Raw genomic sequence first — 23282 nt, forward strand, 5'->3', positions numbered from 1 at the left:
TGACTTTACGGATGCATTTTCAAAGTGCCTTTGTTCAGTCTTGAAGAGATGAGCCGAGAGGACGCTAAGACTGCATTACTTTCCAGCTGTGGTTCTTTCTTTTCCTAAAACTCCTGGTGCATCTTAGTTCTGTCCTCCCTCCTCCTGCATCCTTCCTGCCCTGTACTGACAGGAGTACACAACTCCCCGGTTCGGTCTTCTGGGGAGGCCAGGGTCTGGGGTTGGGCCCAGGAATTCTCTGTCTTCTGTGGTCCTGGGATGGCTCTCTAATAGTGGGCAGTTGGGGGGAAGAGGGGCAAAATTGCCTGCTTCCTAACTGGTCTCCTGCTTCTCTCCTGCTCCCCTCCAGTGAGTTAGTGCCTGTCAAACCGGAAGTCCAGCATGTCCCTGCCCTGCTTACAGCCCTCCCCTGCTCAGGTCCTATTGAGATGCCACCTTCTCACTGGGGCCTTCTCAGACCGCCCTATCTCACAGGGCAGCATCCCTGGCCCTTCTCATCTCATCTTCTCGCTTTGTGGCTCTCTTAGTACTCACCACTAACATACTGTTTATTCAGCTTCCTTAGGTCTTGTGTCTTTTCCGTCTCTCCCACTATAATGTGAGGGCCAAGAGGGCAGAAATCATGACTGTTGTCTTTGCTGCGTCCTTCCCACAGCTGGAACGGTACTTGGCTCATAGTAGGTGCTCAATAATTATCTGTTGAATGAACAAAGGATTGAAAGGGTGTACATTTGGGGCACCTGGGTGGCTCAGATGGTTAAGCATCTGCCTTCGGCTCAGGTCATGATCTCAGGGTCCTGGGATCGAGTCCTGCATCGGGCTCCCTGCTCCTTGGGAGCCTGCTCCTCCCTCTGCCTCTCTCTCTCTCTCATGAATAAATAAATAAAATCTTTTAAAAAAATTAAAAAAAATAAAAGAAAGGGTGTACATTTGAGGGGATTCCAAAGAATGACATTCCTAAGATATACTGCCATTGTTATTCATGAGACCATCGTGAAATACTTTTTAACAGGAGAGTAGGCAAGAGGCCAGAGATGATAATTTTCTATCCAGTGCTGAAGTATAAGGGAAGAAAAGGCATTTTTGCTGGGGAAAGAGCTGGAGTTTCAAAGGGCAGCATATAAGAGGCTCAATGAATACTTGAGTTAATGTTGACAAAGTTAATATAGGACAGCACTGCATGTTGGTGTCACCCCAAATCCATATATTGAAACCTAATCCTCAAGGTGATGGCATTTGGAGGTGAGGCCTTTGGGAGGCAATTCGATCATGGGATATCTTGTAGAAGAGACCCTAGAGAGCTTCCCCACCCCTGCCATCATGTGAGGACAGAGTGAGGAGATGCCATCTGTGAACCAGGAAGCAGGCTCTCACCAGACCACAACTCTGCCTACCCCTTCATCTTGGACTTCCCTGCCTCCAGAACCATGAGAAATAAATTCCTATTGTTTATAAGCCCCCCAGGGTATGGCATTTTTGTTACAGAAGCCCAAATGGACAAGCACTATGGCTAGCAATTTCTTTCCCCAATCTGATCTAGATTTGTGTTCCTTAGCTTAATGTCCTGGTCTTCCCCTGTCTGCACACCCCTCTCCGCACCAGATGCTCCTGCCAAATGGAACCATGTCCCAGTCCCTGCATATGTGGTTCCTCTCTTACCTCTGGAACTGGGCCTCTCTGCTTTCACCCCTCTCCTTTGTCTCTCTCTTCTCCCTCCCTTCTTTTTCTTAATCATTTGTTAATCAGCTCCCTTGGGCCACGTGGCTATGCTGGGTTTTGGGATTAGAAGGATTGCTAAGACTTTGCCCCTGTCCCTGAGTTCCATGTGTTCTAGAGCGGGGGACTGTGACACCATTGTAAGTGCAGTTCAGGGTGATAACTGCTCTCGTAGGCGGGTGTAAAGCTCTGGGGGTCCAGACTGGGAGGAGGCCAGTCCAGCTCACAGAGGAGTGTCACTGGCACTGAGCTTTGATGAATAAACGGATTATGCTTCCCATAGGCTTAGTGTAGGGAGCAAGAGGGAACATTCTGTCAGTGACAGGGAACCCCCAGTAGTCTTACGAGAATACTCTTCATCCAGTTCTTACAGATTTGCACAGCGTGTGGTGTGACTCTTGGCAAAGACAGATTGTCGCCCAGCACCTGCACAGATGGGGTTCAGAATTCATCTCCACCTGTGTGATCACTAGATGACATATCCGAGGTGCTATGTAGGGGTCTGATCATTGGCACAAATCCAACAACAAAAAAATCAGTTTCTGTTCTGGAATAGCTTGAGTAAAATTTGTAAATGTAAACTACTAGATAATTCTTAATCTTTTTTGCTTTGTTAGCCGTAATCTTCCTTATTATTATAGAACTGTTCTCTTTAATGTCTCATGACAAATATCAGATGATCCTTTTACATCAAGCAAAACCAACATAAGGATGGCAATGCTGGGAATTTGCACAGTCCCTTACTCTTTCTAAAGTTCTTTCTGGTGTTTTCTCTCATCCAGTCTCTACAGATCTGTTAGTTAAGAATTTACTAGAATCTCTAACTAGAGAGGAGGAAACTGGCTCAGAGAAGCTGAGGTGGCTGGCAGGTGACAGGGAGGGAATGAGATTTCTAGGTTCTTGTCCACTAAAGCTGTGCTTTTTCCAAGAGCGAATCCACTGTTTTTGTAAACTATTAAATCTTGTATCACAGTAGGAAGAATCAGTGGAGAAATTCACATGTTCATGTTTACTGGGAAGCTTGTACGGGTATAAACATTTTGGGCATGGTGAGAGTAGGTTGTATTAATCAGAATTCTTTGGGTTATAAAGGGAGAGACAGATGAGCTCACTTAACTGATAAACCTGGCGGCTGATCAAGACTTCCTCAAGATCTCTTGCTTTGCTTGCCACGGTGTTGGCTTCGTCAATATTAGGGGGTGGCTGGGTGGCGATCAGCAGCTTCAGTGTTACAGCCTACTGAATTAGCCAGAGCTGGAGAAAGAGCACCCCTTTCTCAAGGGTTCCCAGCAAAGTCCCAGATCTGGGGCTCATGCACATATGCCGGATTATGGGTCCAGTATGGGTCAATCTCCGGCTCAAAAGTGCAGTATTCTTATTGGCAGGATAGGGTCGTGTTGGACACACGAAATTGAAGAGAAGAATCCTCTTCCCTCTGCCCTCTGATCTCTTTTTGACTGGCATATCATCAGATGCAACATTGAAAATTAGACCTAAATAGAGAGAGAGGATGTAAGTGGGTGGGAGACAAGAGAGGGAGTGACTGACTCCAAGCTCCCTGTATGCGGTAAAGGTGTCCTGGGCGGGTGGCCCTTGAGCTTGGCTGTGGATCCTGCCATTAAAAAGGATCACGCCTCTTCTAAAACTCTGCAGACCGGTTACGGAGCAGATTGTATACTGTTCAAAACTAGTCCCTTAATGAGACAAGCCCAAGTCAGGTGATTCTCGTGTGTTTTGCGGATGTGGGATGGACAGTTAAATTGTGATCAACTCAAAACCTGTGGCTCTGGAACGTGACGGGTTTTCTTTTCAGTTTGTGCTTTGGGAATTGCCATTTAACAAACAAACAAACCCTTAAACTAATCCTCAAAAACTATATGATTGTGCCTTCCCTGAAACTGGTGTTCGGGGTGTTAGAACCTGGCTTATGGATTTTTCTCCTTACTTCTTCATGCCTGTCGCTGTTAGAACCTTGTCATCTTTTGCTACTTATTTTATGACTCTGTGTCCTGAGCTTATGTCAAGTGAAGCTAAATGGCTTCCTTGCTTAGTTGGGCATAAAACCCCGAGAATGTGTGGGTGTGAATATCTTCACTCATGCTGGGGGATCGAGGGGTACAAGACTAATCTCATTCAGCACTTTCTGTGGAAGAAAAACTATGCAGGTTATTTGACCATTTATTTATGGAAATTTTAGTACTTTTATAAATTTAGATGAAAATATGGAGAGGAAGTGAGATATTCTTAAGCTACCAGTGATAAGAGAATTTAGACCTTTCTATTTGTAGCCATCTGGGAGTTTTTTTTCTTCCAAGCTTTTCTGGTAAAAGGAGATTTTTCAGTAGCCCCAAGGACAACAATACCTGGGGGAATCGAGTGTTTAAACACAGACATGACTCAACAAAACCAGTCATTCTGTGCTTAACTAAGTGAACCCTTCAAATTTATACAGAAAGTTGCACTTACAGAATCGTATTTTTATTAGCCACCCGAAATGTTAGCTATTAATTTAAGTGCTAGTTGGAGCCTAATAATTATGAATGTAAATGGGGGATTTGGGGGATTATGTGGGTTATTAAAAATGTGTTTCCATATTACTTAATATTTTAAAGAAATAAGAACAAAGTGCTGTAGTGTGTCAGTCATTAACAAGCAGCATATTTAACCGGTGTGACAGTTGTCATTATGCTAATAATGGGAGATGGGGTTCTAGTAAGATTAAGCATTAGCAATTCCAGTCCCTCGAGGAAACTGTAAAATTCAGCTTCACTGGGTTGTAATCAGAAAAGAAGTGTATTTAAATACCGGAAAAAAAAAAATCGTAGGTACCTCAGCACACAGTGTGCCAGGACCATGTGCTGGAAGTCTTTTAATCTCTAGGTGTGGCTTATTTTATAAATATTTCCATACGCATTTACATACTTGGCATTTGGCAATAGAGCATTGTATAACCATATCCATATGCTTTGCCTTACGAAATAGAATGAACATTTTGTAAGGACAGGGCTAGCTGCTGATGATTTTGTAGGTCTTCTTCCTCCATAGTGCAGTGCAGACTCAAAATGATGCTTCGTCACTGACAAGATGGGCACGGGAGCAGATTCAGCTGTCTTTTCCCACACTTTTTTCCTGAGCAGTAGTACAACTATTAATGGCAGTAATAATAACCATTATTGGGCCCTTGCTTGCTTGCTCACGGTTAGGTATGTGTCTTAGGACATTTGATCCTATTCTTATGACTTACTAAATAGCCTTATTTAAATATTGTTGCTCTTATCGCTGTTTGAAGGATGAGACCACCGAAGTGCAGAGTGGTTAAGTGACTTGCCTAAGGTCACACAGTCGGTGGCCTTGCTGGGATACCAACCAAGCAGTCGGGCTCTGCTCGGTGGCCTCTCCCTCTGCCAGTTGCTGATGGAGTTGTGACTAGAGGCACTGTCTGATTTTAGCTTCTTTGGCCCTGGCCCTTCCTGAGTGGGATTTGTGACTCCTTGGTTTACTTTTCTTTTTCGTTCTTTTGTTCTCCTCCCTTCTGTTAGGTCAAATACAAAAGAGATTTTGAAGAAAGCAAAGGGAGGGGCTTCAGCATCGTTACGGACACTCCTGAACTACAGAGGCTGAAGAGGACTCAGGAGCAAATCAGTAACGTAGGTGACTGCTTGTTCGGTGATGCAATCGCCGTGACTCGTGTGTCTGGATGGGAGAATGGATTGGGACTTGGAAGTGTTCTTGGTGCTACGGTGTGCAAACAGTGCTCAGCATGCTCCTAAAGTATGCGAGGTGCAATTGTTAGATTCCTTCCCTTTGATTTCGTCACAGTTATCTAGAGCCTAATGCTTTCATAACAATGACTACATTTCTGAATATATACTTAATTTATTTAATTACAGTGATTTACTAAATCAATTTCCTAAGTAAATCAATTTAATTAAATAAATTAAAAGTGTATTTAGACATACAGTTGTTGCTATTAAAAGAGGTCTTGTAATTTAGCATCTTCTTCCATTTTTAATGGTCCTCAGATTTTGAATTTTTCCAAAATGGGGCTTTTATAGTTAAATTTAAAAACCTGACAGTTCTTTTTTTTTTTTTTGCTGGGGGTAATCATATAAAAAATACATATAAGGCTAAGTATCTTGAGAAATCTTATATTTGCTAATTTTGTGTATGTCAGGTTTCATACTTTAAACATATTTGTTGAAACGATGCATTATGTCTAATTTTGGAAATAAACATTTACATACGAAGCTGCTTTGGATTGGAAAGCTGTGTCTTGTTAAGTAATATATTTATCTTGAAAAAGAAAATCAAGAGTAGAAGAAGTTCAAAACCTATTAGGGACTGAAAAGTGTTAATTCTATACTACCTAAAGGTGGATAGCTCATCTTCACTTTTGTAATTCATGCCTATAATTATGTTTCTTCCAAAGTTTTATATGAAGTTTGTCAAACTGTAATTTTTTTCCAGAAAAATACCAGTTCAGTGTTAGGTAGCCAAGAGGACAGATGAATAAAAATCAACCACTGTGTACACGATATAAATGTATGTGCAAATATGCAAGATTCATGCCATTTTTCATGAAGAAATGTATTTTGTGTGTCCCTCGTACAGTCACTGAGCTTTGTGTAACCTGATGTTGTAAACGACATAGCCTTAATTTCTAGGAAATGTTTAATTAGCAGATGGTTTACACTCACTGATACTTGGCCATCATCATTGTACATAATGACAATTTGGAGATAGAATTGTAGTATATAATTTGAGAAAGAATTATATTTGTGAAAAGTTCAAAACCAGAATGATGTGATGTTTAAACAACTTATTTAGGGACTTGGAGGAGGCAGAGTAAACACTTTGTTTTCCCATATTCCCTAAGATTTATTCATTGTTTGCTCTTTAAATGGACATTTTATTTTAGTAAGAACTTTTTTTTTCCTTTGAAGAGAGGAGGTTGAATTTTAAGGGTTCATGTCTTTTGTCCCCTTGTTTTTCTCCCCTATCCCAACAACCCACCAGTCATGCATTACTCCCCTCATCTTTCTTCCTATTCATTCTTTTTTTAAATTAAGAAAACTATTTTTGATTTTCAAAATGAGAGTTAGACAATATTCCACCAGAGTTACATAGAGTAACATTTCTTTCTTTGGATTATTTTTGGAGAACTTAAAAAGAAACAAAAATAATTCTGCACAAAAAAAGTTATATCATAAATCATAAACTATCACAGAAATTTATTTCAAAAAGAACTAAACATTTCTACTTAAGACATCCACGGGACAGCTAACATAAGGATTGCAGTCAATTCAAAGGTAAGCCCTTTAATTTATACTCAAATTAAGTCAATATTCATATTTAATAAGAAGAACTGATCATTTCACCACCCTTTATCATTAGCAGGAATATACATTTTATTCAGTACCAGAAGCTGTTTGCAGATCCATTCTTAATTATGCAAAAAACCCTTATAACACAGGTACGTATAAATCTGTATGTATCATATACATAGCAGTAAATGCAAAATACCATGTGGATTAAGCCTATAATTTAGACAACACTGGTTCTTAAAATAATATAATTTAGAGAATATCTTAAATTTTTTTTTTTTTTTTGCAACTGTCTTGTTAGCACCCATAGCAACCTTCCAAGTGGTTCTTTTAGCCATGATGAGGTGTATTCATGTTTGGGTAGCAGTAAAGAATATTGATTTCATAATATTACATTAGGGATTTACTCTTGAAGAAAGGAAACTTAAATATTCTGAGGTCTAATGAATTTACTGTTCATTTATAAAGCTGCAACTTCATGAACTTTTTCCATGACCTCACAGGGTTTTTCCATATTACTCAAGGATCTTTTTTTCTTTTTCTATAAGAAACTTGGATTAATCTGAAAGGTGGTACTTTGGTTTAGTCCAATTTTCCACATTACTTTCAGATAAACCCAAATACTGAAACATGTGGGCCAAATCCAGACAGATATTTTTGACAGTGGCCTGGACTGTGTCTGTTTTGAGAGGAAAGGGGGTGAGAAAATGTCCAGACTCGTCTCCACCAGAATTTTCCTGCTAGAGAGGCTGGGATGAGCAGGCTCATTCCGAAAATGATAGGGCGTACGACATTTGAGCTACAAGTTAATATGGGTTGATGTAGGTGGGTTAAGTCAGGGTCTTTGCAATCTTTATTTTTCCATTTGCTTCATTTTCTTATTTGTTTTGACTTTTGCTTACTTGTTTTGCTTATGTTATCTTTGAATACTGTATGGATCTTTCTAAGCTGTCTTTAATCCCTTTTGGACTAAAGAAAGTAGAAGGACATAAAACTGAATTTAATGACACCTCCTAGGTGTTTGGGGCAACGTGTTGTGGATGAATGGGCATTTTTGATTGCTTGTGTGTGTGTGAGTGTTATGAAATGTTCTCTCTCTCATATTCATTTGTGCAGGATTTGATATCATTTGGAAATAACCACTCAGTCTTCATCTGTTACTGAGATGTGGGATAGAACACAAACATAAATTTGAAATTGAGTGTAATGAAAGGGGTGAGCGTGGGTTTAGCCTTGACTTCTTTCTTTTGGGGTCTGTAATGAACAGCATATTGAATCTGGGAGATTTATTAAATGTTGCAATTTAAAATTCTTCTGTTATATTACTCACTTCGAATAGCTGCAGAAAGAATAAGAAAAGAGGCAGGGTTTCAGAATTTACTGAATGGTTGGAAAGAAACAGAACTGGTTTCTAAAAAAAAAAAAAAATTTCCACACAATTCCAGAAAATGTCTAATTGTGTCCTCCCACACCGTGCCAAATTCTGGGGCAGAAATTCAGAAATGGTAGAAATGACCTAACATAGCTTCTCATCTTCTTTGCTTATGGATATTTTAGGGAAATGTTCTTAAAGGACAGGTACAGACTTGTATTGAAGGAAACTGTGCCTTTGGACATTTTCAAACACCCTCTTTCCTGTTGTCCTCATAGCTCTAGCTTGTGTGGGTAATTGTAAAGGCTGTTTTTAATTCAGGTGGTTACCACCTTCAAGTTTATAAGCAGTGCATTCAAGGTACCTGCAGCAGGAGAGCAAGGCAGAATCACTGCTGACATCTAAGGGACTCAGTCCAGCCTTGAGAAGATTATTGATGTGTTTCCTTCTGCCTGTTTACACACTGATTTAAGCTGCACTTTTAATTAGCTGTGATAGTCTACAGATAAATTGTGAAATAAGATGGTAAAGTCCAACCCCAAGAGACTTTTACAAGCTCTGTGCTGTAGATAAAATCTAGATGTTTATTTTCTAATTTATTTTAGGTAATGGAGAAATATATGGAGGGGAAGGGAAAAAAAACCCCAGATGACAAAATCCTGTATTTTACAGACCGACTGAAATAGTAAGTATACCATTATGTGATTTGTCAAGATTTGTATCTATCCGTAACTCACAGAGGAAGTGTGTGTGTGTGTGTGTGTGTGCATGCATGCAGTGGGCCTGTGTGTGTTGACTTCAGTGAGAATCTTTAGAACCCCCTTTCCTTAGATCACTGGCCCACAGACAGCACAGACAATAGTGTTTTCATTTGCTCTATATTCTTTCCCTTACCCTGTAGTATCTGTAATTTTGGTTATCTTTCCTATTTCCCAAATACCCTTTTTTACTACTGTTTTCTATTTAGCATATACATTCATAAGACGCTTACTTGCTTCACAAGAAAAGCTAAGATTGAAGCCTTTTAAAAAAATTATAGAGAAAAGAATCTCTGTAATTTGATATTGAAATGTAATTATTTTTAGTTTTTTTGATACAGCTATCTAATTTTTCATTGACTTCTCAGAATGCAAAATAAATTATGTGCCCATTAATAAGCTTACATGGATACTGATGATTTAGTTCCCTGAGATTTTGTGAGTTAGCTTCCAAAATATTAGATTATAGGAGGTAAACATGGCCTAATAATTGAATAGCAGTGTCTATGGGCTATTAAAAGATTTGATTCAAAGTTAGGCTGAGTGTAAGGGTGAGCATGAGGGTAGGGATGATTATCTAGGGATCTGGTCTCTGTTTGTAATTTAAATAAATCATTTTGACAGAGGCTGACTGTGGCCATGTTCAGGCTGCTGATGGTGTGAAATTGAGTTGTATGGTGGACAGAATACAAGCAGTCAAGAGAAATCCCCAAAGGCAAAATTTGTTATGTAATTGGGTCAACTCATGCATGAGAAATGCATGCTGATTGTAAACTGGTGGCAAAATTATAGTGTATGAGGCAATTAGGTCTTATATAAACCCAAACAACTGATAACGGAAGGATTTCTCATCCTTTTTACATTTAGTGAACATAAAATTTTTTGTTAAAAGGTGAAGGAGGTAAAAATGAGAAAGACATTCAGTGTTGACATAGAGTATTTGTTAATTTTGTTCCTTACACAAGAAGCATAACAAGAAGTGTTCCTTACACTTATAAGCAGTGCAAAATTTATATGAAAGCTTCTGATTTTTGAGTAGTAAAGTCCAGTACACTAAGGACTTGGAAAGGAGAATAGTATGGTGTTTTTGATATGACTCGTAACTGGGTTGATTAACTCAGATGAAATAACAGCTAGTTATTAGGTCAGTGGTTTAGATTTAGGCCCTTGCAGGCTAGTATTTTCACAGAGTGTAATTTATATGTCACTTTAATGGACTGTACCTTATCTCCAGCTTATCTCAACTAGTAACTCTGGTGTTTTCCCAAGTCATCGTGGGTCGGTAGCATTATCTTTAAAGCAAAGATCAAATATGTCCAAGAAAGTGATAGGGCAATAACACGTATTTCCTTATAATACCTAACACATGTATGAATGCTTTATTTGTTTCAAAACACTTTGACATACCCAGTCTAATTAGATCCTATGAACAATCTCTCCTCAGGGAAAATATTTCTATAAGGAATACTTAGACTTTCATGAGAACAACATACGGAAAATCACCTCTTGGTCCTTTCTCATGTCCAAATCCGTGGTTTCCCTGACACCTGGTTTTGCTTTATTTTTCCACCTAGGGCAGAACTTCAAAGGTTGATCTCTTCTTTTTATCCTCTGATTTTTAGCCACAGTCACTTAAAGAAACAAATACATCCCAGACCAGTAATTACTTGTGCCTGGCAAGTACGAGAGTTGTAACTCTAAAATGGCATTGTCTCAAGGGGAGGTGGGGAAGGCCCCCCCTAATAAAAGAATTAACATGCATGACTTTTTTTTTTTCTTGGAAACAGAGATTAAGTATCCAGCTCCCCATTTCTGAAGATCCTTCTTTTGTGAAATCCCTTTCCCCCATTCCCTTCTTTTCGCTTCCCGTGTGTTCAGGCCCTTTCTCCTGCCTGAGTTCCTGTAGGACCTCCTGATGGGCCTTCTCTCCTTCCAGGCTCCTTCTGCTGTTTTTCCATTGTATCTTAAACACTGTCACCAGATGAGTCTTTCTAGAATATCTCTTTCATCAAGACCCTAGTTATGAGTCATTAGGAACATCCCTTGGAGCGCCTCTCTGCGTAGGACCAAGTTTCATCTCCAAAGCTCCTTCATTCGGACTCTAAGGACCCTCCACGATCTGCTCCTGAATTATTTTTCACCTTATCTTTGGCTGTCCGTCAACACTGTTCCTCCATTTCTTTTAGGCCTGACCAGCTTACTCTTTTCTGGGCTTTCGCATGAGTCATTCCTCTTTTTGGAACAATTTCACAGTGTCTGTAAATGACCCTGGACCCACATGCAGACCCCAGCTACAGCGATCTTTCTCATCTCCGAACCATGAGAGTTCTTTGTTCGATGGTGCCCTTAGCTGTCCCACTCATTTCACACATCCTGTTCCATGGTTCGGTTTTAATGAGCATTTCTCTTGTTATGTGTTTTACCTCTTCAGCTTCATGAAGGCGAAGATCATCCACGCCCTTTTCAATTTATTTTTTGCATCCCTACGAATGCATATCATGGTGCTTTGTACTTTCTTGTCACATCCTTAATTTAGGCCCTCCCTGTCCCTTGCCTGGGTTGTGGGAATGAGTCTCTAGACTGTTCTTGCCTGCCACAGTACTGCCTCTTCTCCCTCCTGAGCTGTTCTTGTGGTTTCTTGCAAGTTCCTAAAATGCACATCGGATCACATCACTCTCTTCCTTCGAATCTGTCAATGGCTCCTTGTTGCCTTTGGGATAAAATGCTAAACCTTTAGCATGGAATCTGAGACTGTCCCTGGTTGATTACCAGCTGAGATGTCCAGCCTGGGTGTCCCTCTTGGACCCTGAGCCCTGTGCCTTTCACGCTTCCACCTGGAAGGCTATTTGTACCCTTTCCCTATCCACCCTGTGCCCAGACGCTGCCTCCTCTTCCCTGGCCTTGCTCTTCTTCTTGCCACTCTGGGAATCTGAATTATGAGTTATCTTCCTGCTAGACTGACCTCTATGAAGCTTCAGGCTGTCTTTTTCTCTGTAGCCCCAGTGCCTGACACAGAGCAAAATCTGGTAAATGGATGAATTAACTTCTTGGGCCAACATATCTTCTTCCCATGGCTTTTCACTGTGCCCAAGGCTGCCAGCTCTGGGATGGCTTACCCAGGACTGTACCAATAAACACACCCATTTTGATGCCCCCTAGCCTTGTGTGCATTTCATCGTATAATGGAGATTATTACAAGGAGTTCTAATATTTCTAGATTTATTTTAATCAAAACATCTCTTTTGGATCTGCATAGATACACATTGATTTTCTTTCTTAAAACTCCCAGTTCTTTCCTTAATTCCATCATTCTGTAGAACAGCGAAGTTGCCCAATAAATACTTGTTCAGTAAATGCCTGAATTCTTTTGAGGGTATTATTTCCTCAAGTTTTTTTTTTTCTTTTTCTTTTTCTTTTTCAGAAGAGTCTGCCTTACCATCCACTTCTCAGTCTAGGCAAATACAGTATTTCCTAGGATACACACCACAGTAGGGTAGGGAACTAGCACATCCTTTCAACACAAAATTGCTAATGCTTAGAATAGTGCTTGACACATAGCAGGTGCTCAGTAAATGTATGTTGCATAAGGGCACCTGGGTGGCTCAGTCGGTTGAACGTCCGACTCTTTTTTTTTTTTTTTAAAGATTTTATTTATTTGACAGAGAGAGATACAGCGAGAGAGGGAACACAAGCAGGGGGAGTGGGGGAGGGAGAAGCAGGCTTCCCGCTGAGCAGAGAGCCCGATGTGGGACTCGATCCCAGGACCCTGGGATCATGACCTGAGCCGAAGGCAGACGCTTAACGACTGAGCCACCCAGGCGCCCCTGAATGTCCGACTCTTAATATTGGTTCAGGTCATGATCTCAGGGTTGTGAGATCGATCCCTGCGTCTGGTTCTGCGCTGGGTGTGGAGCCTGCTTAAGGTTCTCTCTTTGCCCCTCCCCCCACTCGCTTGCACACACTCCCTCTCTCTAAAATAAATAAATAAATCTTTAAAAAAATGTATGTTGAGAATGTGAATGAAGCAGTAATATTTAAAATATTGACTAATTTTGCACATTCTTTCTCTTGAAACTTCTCTTTGCAAGACAGTTCTTAGCTTTTAAAATTGCTTCTAATTTGTGTTGCTTCATAAACACCTATTCTTCACTTTCTCCTATTTTTACTTAAATACTTAGTGATTTCTATAGTTTCATCAAAAGTTTATAGCAGTATTCTCTCAGTAAAGCAGGAGTATTTGCTTCCTAATGTGGCATCTAACAACTTCCCTGTATTCGAAATCCAAGGACTGCCCCTGTTCTAAAATATCATAGTTGGGAAATTTTTTTTGGTGTCTAAGTACCTGAAAAAAATGGGGCTTGCATTAGTCTGCTCAGGCCACCATAACAAAATACCACGGGCTGCAGGGCTTCAACCACAGAAATTTAGTTTCTCGCAGTTTCGGAGGCTGGAAGTCCAAGATCAAGGTCCGGCAGGGTTGATTTCTGGTGACAGCTCTCTTCTTGGCTTGCAGAGCACTTTCTTGCTATGTCCTCCATGAATGTGCATGAGAGAAAGAGATCTCTGGTGTCTCTTCTTCTTGTAAGGACACCAGTTGAATTGGATCAGGGCCCCAGCCTTTGACCTCGTTTAGACTTAATTACCTTCTTATGGGCCCATCTCCAAATACAGTCACATTAAGGGCTTAGGGCTTCAAGATAGGAGTTTTGGAGGGACACAGTTTAGTCCATGACAGGGCTTAAATGAGAAATGATCTGCATACATCATAGGTCATTTTGAGATAATTAAGTAACAAACATCTTGTAACTATAACTACTATCATCTGCCAGTTTCTTTAGCAGAGGTAGATTACACCACCTATTGCCATCCCAGGAAAACTTCTACATCCAGTTTTTAGATTTTTTCTATTTTCAAACTGAACAATTTTAACTAAAAAAAAAAAAAAAATTCCTTCTGGGTCCTATTTCCAGTCCTTAATTGGCCCTTGCGAGCCTCTTTTAATTTGTGGTCTGGAGCCACGGTCATTTATAGAAACAAAGATAGCGTACAGCAGTAATTATGTTTTTAAGTTTTCCAGGTCTCGGTGGAATTATGGAGCTCGGAATATAGGTTTCACATGTCCTGTGCTGGCACTTTGGCCTGGGCAGATGTAAGGGAAAAGGAGGGTAGAGGTGTGACAATAGAAAAGAAATATTCCTACACCGCTGGGAAAGCCAAATAAAGATGAGCTTTTTAAAAAATGTTGCCATTTCCAGTGCATTATGCAGATTAAAAACTTAAAAAGTATCTGAATTTTCTTCCAGATTTTATTATACCCTTTGCGACATACCTACAGTGAGCACATACTGAACATTAAAGAAGAACTGGCAATCTTACATATATATTTGTGGAGTCCCCAGATGTGACTGTCATTAATAATTATGCCACATCATTATAATTTCAGTGGATTTTGCAGGTAGGTTTAAAACCTGTTGTTTTTCCAGTTAAGTGTAATGGTCGCATGTCATTTTAACTTATTAAGAGGTCATGAATCAAAGGAGACATTATAAAGAGATTTAATTAGAACCCACTGGTAACCCCAGCCAAGTTTATACAATTAAAGAAAATTGCACCACTGGAAGTTAGAAACAAGAATGTCTTTCTTTTTGTAAGCATATGCAGATATGTCCTCTAATTTGCATTCCATTTCCCTAGAAGAATTATGTCATGAAAATTGCTTTCCTTTATTTTTTGCTCGTTCTTTCTACTGGAGCTTCCTTTTTCTTTCACCATCGTCAGGCCTGTGCTATAGTCTTTTTTGTCTTCTGTATGAAGTGATAGGCAATGCTCTTTATAAAAGAGTATGTCTGAATTCTGTTTGAAGGGCCTGTTGCTTTTGTGCAGGAGCCCAGGCTTTGTTCCAAGGACAAGAAGCAAGAAGTGATGCTCATTTGTTTGTTTGTTTGCTCATGTTTCTGATTGATTTTTCCTCTAGTGGCTGTATTACCTGTTACACAGAGTCGACTTTTGATTTGTTCGAATTCAGCTTTTGTGTCATGGCATTCTGAGAACAATGAAAGTGGCAGAGTTTGTTGGTTTAGGAAACTACGAAATAGAGTCGAGATGTAGAAAAAAGAATTAAAGAAAAAAACCTTAAAACATCATTCTGTTCTTCTTAACGTGTTATTTTTGATAGCGGGGATTGACTTCCCCAAGACAAAGTGATGTAAATATTTACTTTTTTGTGTAATTATGATGAGAACGTGGAGGGTGAGCAGCATTTCCTGCTCATGTTTGAACTTCCAGAACATGGTGCTTTAACTACAGTGAATAAGACAGAAGTGGGAGTTGCCTTCACAGTTACCTTACATGGGCATGTGTTTATTCTTTAAACATTTGCTGTGGACATCACATTGCACCGGGCCCCGTTGATGGCAGAAAAAACGAGAAACCACGTTTTGCATGGTGTTTATGCTCTTGCTTGGGTGCATGAAGTGGCTGGGAAAGGTTGTCACCGGAGCAGGGGAGTCTTAGACCGCTGTAAAGGTGAGGATGAGGGAGGAGATGGTTTGAGAGGAACAAAGGAAGGAAGGAAGGACTATGATAAAGTTCAGAGCACCTAGCGTCTACTTGTCAGAGTGTCGAGGAAGACACCATTACTGAAATGTAGACTGAGGCCAGATCAGTGGAAGAGTGGTCTTAGATGTTCAAATATGCATATTTGTGGTATCTATAAAACAAAAAAAAATCTCTAAAAGAAACCACTTTTGAAAACAAGTACTGACTTAACAAACATTTTTGAGTATTTATCAGACACCGGGCACTTTGCCAGGAGGCAGGGAGGATATCATGAGAAATAAACTAGATATGACCCCTGACCTCATGGAGCTTGGTGTTTACCCTCTCACGGGCATGCAGATAATTGCTGCGCGGTATGATAAATGCTTGATAGAGGGAAACACTGTGCTATTATCAGAGGGATAACTAGCCGGCTTTGGGAAGTAAAGGAACGGAAACCTTGCCAACGCTACTTTAAAATAGTTTTTGAAGGATTTTACTGAATCATTTTTTTGAACTGTGATTCCTGCTGTTCTTTTTATAATAGGTGCCATCAATTTTGCTTTTAAGTTTGCCTGTCTCCCTCCGTCTGTTTTCTCTATTCCCTGTTTGCCTGTCAGTATGGGTGTCTGGAAAATATCATTCAAAACTAATCAAGCCACAGATTCCATATAAAGTGTAAAAAATGCACATTTATAGAAGAGTGGCAATCAGCTTAGTAATTTCAGGGTGGTTAAGAAGATCAATATATAAATATTTGCATTCATTTAAAAATTCAGACACATGTTTTCTGCATTTCGGTTTCCAGTACTCATGAAGTTGAAAAGTATTGAAAGTAAAACTATGGGGCGCCTGGGTGGCTCAGTTGGTTAAGCGACTGCCTTCGGCTCAGGTCATGATCCTGGAGTCCCTGGATCGAGTCCCGCATCGGGCTCCCTGCTCGGCAGGGAGCCTACTTCTCCCTCTGACCCTCCCCCCTCTCATGTGCTCTCTCTCATTCTGTCTGTCTCAAATAAATAAATAAAATCTTAAAAAAAAAAAAGAAAGTAAAACTATGAGCATTTTTCTTCATCTCTTTCATACTCCCACCCTCTGCAGGGAGAGTTTTGAATTAAAAGCTTTCCAGGACTGGGTCCCAAATATTGAGAAAACATTTTGCATTTTAAAAATATACATGGGGGCACCTGGGTGGCTCAATCGGTTAAGCGTCTGCCTTCGGCTCAGGTCATGATCCCGGGGTCCCGGGATAGAGCCCCGCGTCGGGCTCCCTGTTCAGCGGGGAGTCCGCTTCCCCGTCTCCCTCTGCCCCCTCCCTGTTCGTGCTCTCTCTCTCAAATAAATAAATAAAATCTTTAAAAAAAATTAAAAATAGACATGTATCTGAAAGAGTCATATATACACGTGCTACGTATGTTTACATACCTCTGTCAAGTGTACATGCATGTTTGAGTGGAGAGCTACTGAAAGTAGGGGTAAACATTGGTTCGCACTGTTTGGTTTCCACCTTTGGTGCTCTTGGCCCAATCTGTGCTGACAACGAACCTCTGGGACGTCCCCTCAGTGCTGTGGGGTCTTTTCCTGCCAAATATTGTTCTCTTGCAAGATTAAATAGCTGAATCAGTGTGGCCTGAATCTTGATCCTGCTGAGAATATTAAGACTCCTGCAGATTGTAATACAGATTAGCTGGTGAGAGCTCTGTTGGAAAAATAAAGTGAGTTTCCCTAAATGAATTTAACAACTGCTGTGAACCTTTTTGTGTCCTCTAGTATGAGTGTGTATGCTGGCAGTTAACTACTTATTTCCCTCATTTTCCCCAAAAGTTGCTCCTGCCCACTGTCTGGGCATTTACTGTAAACATTTTCATAACTTCATTTCACATTTATGTTTCACCAGAATAAGGCACTGGACATGTTAAAATGATTCAGTATTGTTCATCATTATTTATTTAAGGAGGAAAACCATTTTTTTCTGAAATTATATGATGAATTTAACATTACTTACATAATTAAACGAACCACATCACTGGCTTATTGGGAGGAAACTGATTAGCATATTGCATTTTGATCATGGGCTTTACGTTACTGGTAGAAAAATTGCGAAATATTTAACAAGAGGCAGGAAGGACAGAATGGCCAAAATGATTTACATTGTTTCCAACCTCCATTCCATTACTATTTCTGCTTCTAGGGTTAGATCATAACCTTTGAGGGTTCTGAATCCCACAGAGATTATGATGCATCCCCTTAAATGAAATAAACTAAAAAAATCAACACCAATAATGCTGAACTCGAACGCATAGTACACACAGATAACCTGGAAATGAGTAGTTGTTAGATTTTCTGATCGTGGTGGGCTTCTGGGTAAGTTCATCGAACTCTTTTCTATTTTGGGGGGCCCTTACCTCGCATGTGTATGAAGCATGTGCTCATCTGCTTAAGAGGCAGCCCTCCCATCTGCTGTCTGCATAGTCCCTGTTCGTCTCCCGACACCTCATGTGCATGCGTGTGTGTGTGTGTGTGTGTGTGTGTGTGTGATTTCTCAGTACAAATGTCTGTGACTGATTTGTTGATGGCAGAGCATGACACAGTGGTAATACTGTTCACCTTATCAGCACTGTATTTACTTCTGCAGATCCCTCCATAGGTTATTATTATGATTATTACTTTTAATGTTCTAAAAGTTACATGATTAGTTAAATTACTTTTTTTAACTTGTTGGTGTAAATGCACCAAACACTGGGGGGGGAAATGTACTGAGAGAAGGCACAAGAAGAAGGAAATATATTGGTTTGGTAGCCTTTAGTGTGTCTTCATAAAATAGCCTCTATTTTGCAGTTATCCCATATGAGGTGTTAGGCAAAGTACTACCTGACCTTAATTTCTGGATACTTTGGAATTTAGCTTGCAGCTTCACTGTCAGTAAAGAAGTGGGGTCAGAACGGAGGTCTTCTGTCTGCTAATCTGGATTGCCTTTCTTTTTGGACACTTGACTCTTCGAGTCATGTTGGTGGCATTGTTGAAATTTGCAGTCCTTCAGAATTTGACTTTCAAGGTGCATTATAAAAAGGAACTCTTAAGTATTAAACCATAAGACCTCTAAAACATTATCAGTGGCTTAAAAAAATTAATCAGTTCAGGTGGACAAAAATATTAATGCATTATCCTTAGCAAATGTCAGTGGAAAGTCCATTCCTGGGATTTTTCAATATTAAGACTAAATCCCCCCTTTAAATTGTGAAATCTATCACACACACAAAACAGTCCACAGAAACTTATGTAGAGTTTAAAGAATAGCAATAAAGTGGGCACCCTTGTACCCACCACCCAGCTTAAGAAATGGACAATTTTTAGAAAATTTTGAAGGCCCCTGTGTTTCCCTTAGGTTTATAGCTCATCCCCCTGAGTAGCTACCAGCAACGTAAGGGCCAAGGCATCTTAAAAACACAGATTTCCATAGTGAAATGATGAAAAGATGATATGAAAATCCAACTGCCATACATGGAAGCAATTCACGGATTTTGGAGAAAACCTGTTTGGCTTCTTGCACCATTAAAGCACACATAGTCTATAAGGACTTACGCTCATTCAGCAGTTCAAGACTCAGGTAGGAGCATGATAATCTCTGTGTCAGTGTGCGTCCTTCTCTGTGCTCAGATGACACCTACTCCCTGAATAGAGGACAAAGATGGGAGCAAACATTCACGAAGGCCACTCTGTGTTGGGCACAGCCTTTCCCATTTATTTCATCTGTCTTTCTCAGCAATCCCCAAAGGAATTTTCATTCCCCTCATGGCACACATGAAACTAAGCTCAGAGAGAATGGACAAGTTGCCTAAACACATACAGCCGATAAAGACCAGAGCTGGGATTTGAGTGCAGGTTTTTTTCTGACTTCAAAATGCAGGATTCTCCCTCTACACCAGAATTTCGGGATCATTACTTACGTCTGGTATCTGGAGCCCTTGTGCCAGAGGGCAAATGTCAGAGATAGGAGGTTTCTTTTGTTGCTGCTAATGCAGAAGTTGATTTATCCTTAAATGGCATTTTGGAGGTCATATAGTGATATTAGGACCAAATTTAGAAGTTTCCAGTTTCTTAACATTGGGAACAGAGCTTTATGAGTAGAACCTCCCATTCAAATGTTCTTTATGTGTTGACATACAGAAAAGTTTTGCATGGCCCCCGGAAGTGTGAGCATGGGAGTTATTCATGTGGTACCTGATGTTAGGTTTTAATGCGTATTCCCCTGTAGGATATAGTTACCTTTCTTGTCCTACTCTCCTCTGAAGGGGCCTGCTCTGTGCTTGGCACCGTTTCAGGAGCTGAGGATACAAGATTGAAGCATAGGTCTCTCCCAGCCTAGAACACAGAACACAACTCCCATAAGCGTGTTGAGAGAGAGGTGTGGTTTGGGGGTCTGGGCAGCCCAGAGGCAGGAACCTCGCCCCAGCCGGGTTTGGTGAGAGTCACAAATGGCTTACACAAGGAGGTGGCATGAGACGAGTTTCTAAGAATGAATAAAGATGGAAGCAAGTGAGAAAGAAGTGATGGTGCGCCTCAGGTGGCAAAAACGTCCCGCATGGGGGACTGGCGTATATCAGGAGTTGAGAAGAGACTTGCATGGTGCGTTTGAGGAACTGAGAACAAATTTTATCCTGAAGATTTCAGAGAGTACCCACAAGATTTTTTTTAGTAAGGGCATGACACCAGATGTTAGGATCACTGTCTGTATAAAATGTTGGGAGTGGTTTATGTAGGCTTGTTGTCAACCTGTTCCTTCTCTGGGTGGGATTTCCCTGTCATTGTCTCCGTGGGATCTTGAAACCCCTCATCCCAGGCTGTCGGGCCTGGGATGGTTAAAGCACTAGTATTTGTTGGGGTCTGCTTTCGGAGAACAAAAGAAGAAAATAATGAGTTCTCGTATCTCTGTTTTTATGCTATGCCAATAAAAAAAAAAGAAGCTAAGCAGTTTCATTGCGTGGGTTTAGCATTGAATGACAAACGTTGAGCACAGGTGTCTGTGTGGTATGTAAATAGGGCAGTGGTGTGTTCACGCCCCAACTGTGAGACAAGCCTGGAATGGCTAGTCTCCGACACAATGTCAGGTTGGCAGGTCTGAGAGTGTAAACCCGTATAAATATGTATGCCTTTAGCATTGCATGCAAATGCTACATTAGTTCCATACAAATATGGAGAGAAAAATCTCAGTTAACTAAACTGTCTGCAGTGGGGGGTGGGGGTGTTCTGGAAAACTTATTATTGTGTTTTAATAAAGGTGAAGCCTAAACCTTTGTTGCTTTCTCAACAGTATCTGACAAACCAGAGTGCAGCTAACTTTAACTCAAAAATGTAACTGCCTTTTGCTCACTGAACAGGCCAGAGGTGACAGACGTTGATCAGCACAGATCACTATATGGGGCAGGCAGATGGTCGAAAAGGTGACCTCCGGAGTCCCTGTTATCCTCAGGACACCGTCTGGAAGTGATATTTCTGGAAGTTTATGAGGATGCCTGCTTGAGACCTTTGACTACCTTTGGGTCCTCAAGTCAGAATCCACAGGAACAAAATCCTAGCAGTCAAATTGTTTTGAATGACTTAGTTTTATGTGTGTAAGGAATTGAGGACTAGATCCTAGTTAAAAGCAAAGGAAATTTGTTTTGAATTGTCGCAAGGTATGTGAGTAAGAAACAAGAAATAACTTCCTACAATATGTGGATTTATGAGAAAGTCTTAAGGCTCTTTTGACTTTTAAAATGACGTATTTTAGCAGAGCATTGTATCTCCATCATTATGCCTCTTTTCTCCTATTGTCTCAAATGGGAATGATCATAGTTGATGCTTATTTTAAGTTGAGAGGATCAATGAAAGCCTGATGGAAAAGCCCTTTGTGTGACGCAGAATAAAGACACCATTATGTAGAAATGTGAAATCAAGCTCTCTCTATGGAGACAGGTGCACAGAGGGGAGATTGGCTTTCCTTTTGGGTCTTTTATGATTTTATGAAAATGCAATTGAGAAACACGGGGAAAGCAGTGTAGTCTGGCTTGGGAGAGTCGGGAATTGCGTGTGCCCTGATGTAGGGGAGGGGAGGGGAGAGCGGGCATCATCACTGGCTGCTCTGCCCTTGGCAGATCCTCTTAAATCCCTCCAGATCACACATCGAAAGCCAAGTGGTAATTATTCCTGAGGCTCCCTAAATATTATATTTTGAAACGGGAATTAATACCTAGCAAAAAGCGCCATGTTTTAGGAAAGATCCAGTTTTCTTCTTCCTTACGGTTTTGTTCTTTTAAAAAGAATTATTTGAGATGAACGGATACGTATGGCCCCGAAAAGGAGTCAACCTAACCTTATTCATAAGGCGGGAGAATGTTGAAGTCTGAACAATGTTGGATTACAAGGTCATTTTGAAGGACAGGATGTGCAATAATTAGGACAGGCAGAAATTAAACCACGATGAACAGTAATCCTAAAAAAATTAAAACACAAAAAACACTGCATTATTTATTTGGATTCAGTGGGAACTTGCCAAGGGAGAGGCAGCTGGCTTTCTGCTCTTTGAAATGTTTGTAGACTAGAGGAGAAGTTGTCAATCAAATTTAAGCCCTCACTTAATTCTTGCTCTTAGGCCAGATCTAACTGTACAGTGAAGTGGGGAATACATACGGTTAACGACGTGACTCAGGACAGCAGAGACACGGGCCACCGTGACAGGTAGACCAGAGCTTGGATTCTGCCTCTGCCAATTTCATCATCACTACCTGCCATTTAGGCGCTGTCCTCAGACCTTGGGGCCTTAGGAGGTAATTTTAGAGGCAGACGAGGCCTGGCTTCGAAGGATGGCATCTCCTTCTATTATGTCTGTTACTCTAGGAAACAGAGTAACAGGGGTTTCTGCCTCATTCATTTCCCTGTATCTAAATATCCACAGTTGTAAAATGGAAATAAAAAATCCATAACTTGGGACGTCTTGGCGGCTCAGTCAGTTAAGCGTCTGCCTTCGGCTTAGGTCATGATCTCAGGGTCCTGGGATTGAGCCCCTCGTCAGGCTCCTTGCTCAGTGGGGAGCCTGCTTCTCCCTTTGCCTGCCACTCCCCCTGGTCCTACTCTCTCTCTCTCTGACAAAATAAATAAATAAAATCTTTGAAAAACTAACAAACAAAAATCCATTACTTGTAGGATTATTATAAGAATTATAGATTAGCTCTTATTTGTAATTAAAACACTTGGCATAGTGCTTGATAACTGATAGTTTTGTTATTGCTGTGAAATAAATTAGAAATTGAGACACGATCTTGGCACAAAAATGTTTAAAGAGTCGCTTTGTCTTTGGAGAAAAAGGAATGGTATTTCCAGTCTTCAAACTGATCACCATTTTAAACAATTTATTTTATTTTATTTTATTTTGACTTCCTCGAAGTAACATTATTTTGATTGCTGTCGCTCACAGTTTTGTATGAAACATCATCATTAAACAGGTTGCAAAATTTTCCTGGGAGCTAATGTCCATTTTAGAATTTTCACTGATGAGCATAGAAGTTGATCTTTTTAACGAGAATAAGCATACTGACTTAA

General features: G+C 40.5%; 1 protein-coding gene across 2 annotated transcripts in view; it reads left to right on the top strand.

Moving 5' to 3' along the window:
- Positions 1-23282, top strand: part of NEBL (nebulette) — a 346705-nt gene that overhangs the window by 176217 nt on the left and 147206 nt on the right. For both annotated transcript variants that reach the window (XM_035021513.1, XM_035021514.1), the window contains exon 4: positions 5256-5363. In XM_035021513.1, coding sequence (XP_034877404.1) covers positions 5256-5363 — 108 coding nt within the window. The remainder of the gene's footprint in view (positions 1-5255; positions 5364-23282) is intronic.

This window comes from Mirounga leonina, unplaced genomic scaffold (assembly GCF_011800145.1).
Source record: "Mirounga leonina isolate KUSES-001 unplaced genomic scaffold, KU_Mleo_1.0 Mir_175, whole genome shotgun sequence".
NCBI lineage: Eukaryota > Metazoa > Chordata > Mammalia > Carnivora > Phocidae > Mirounga > Mirounga leonina.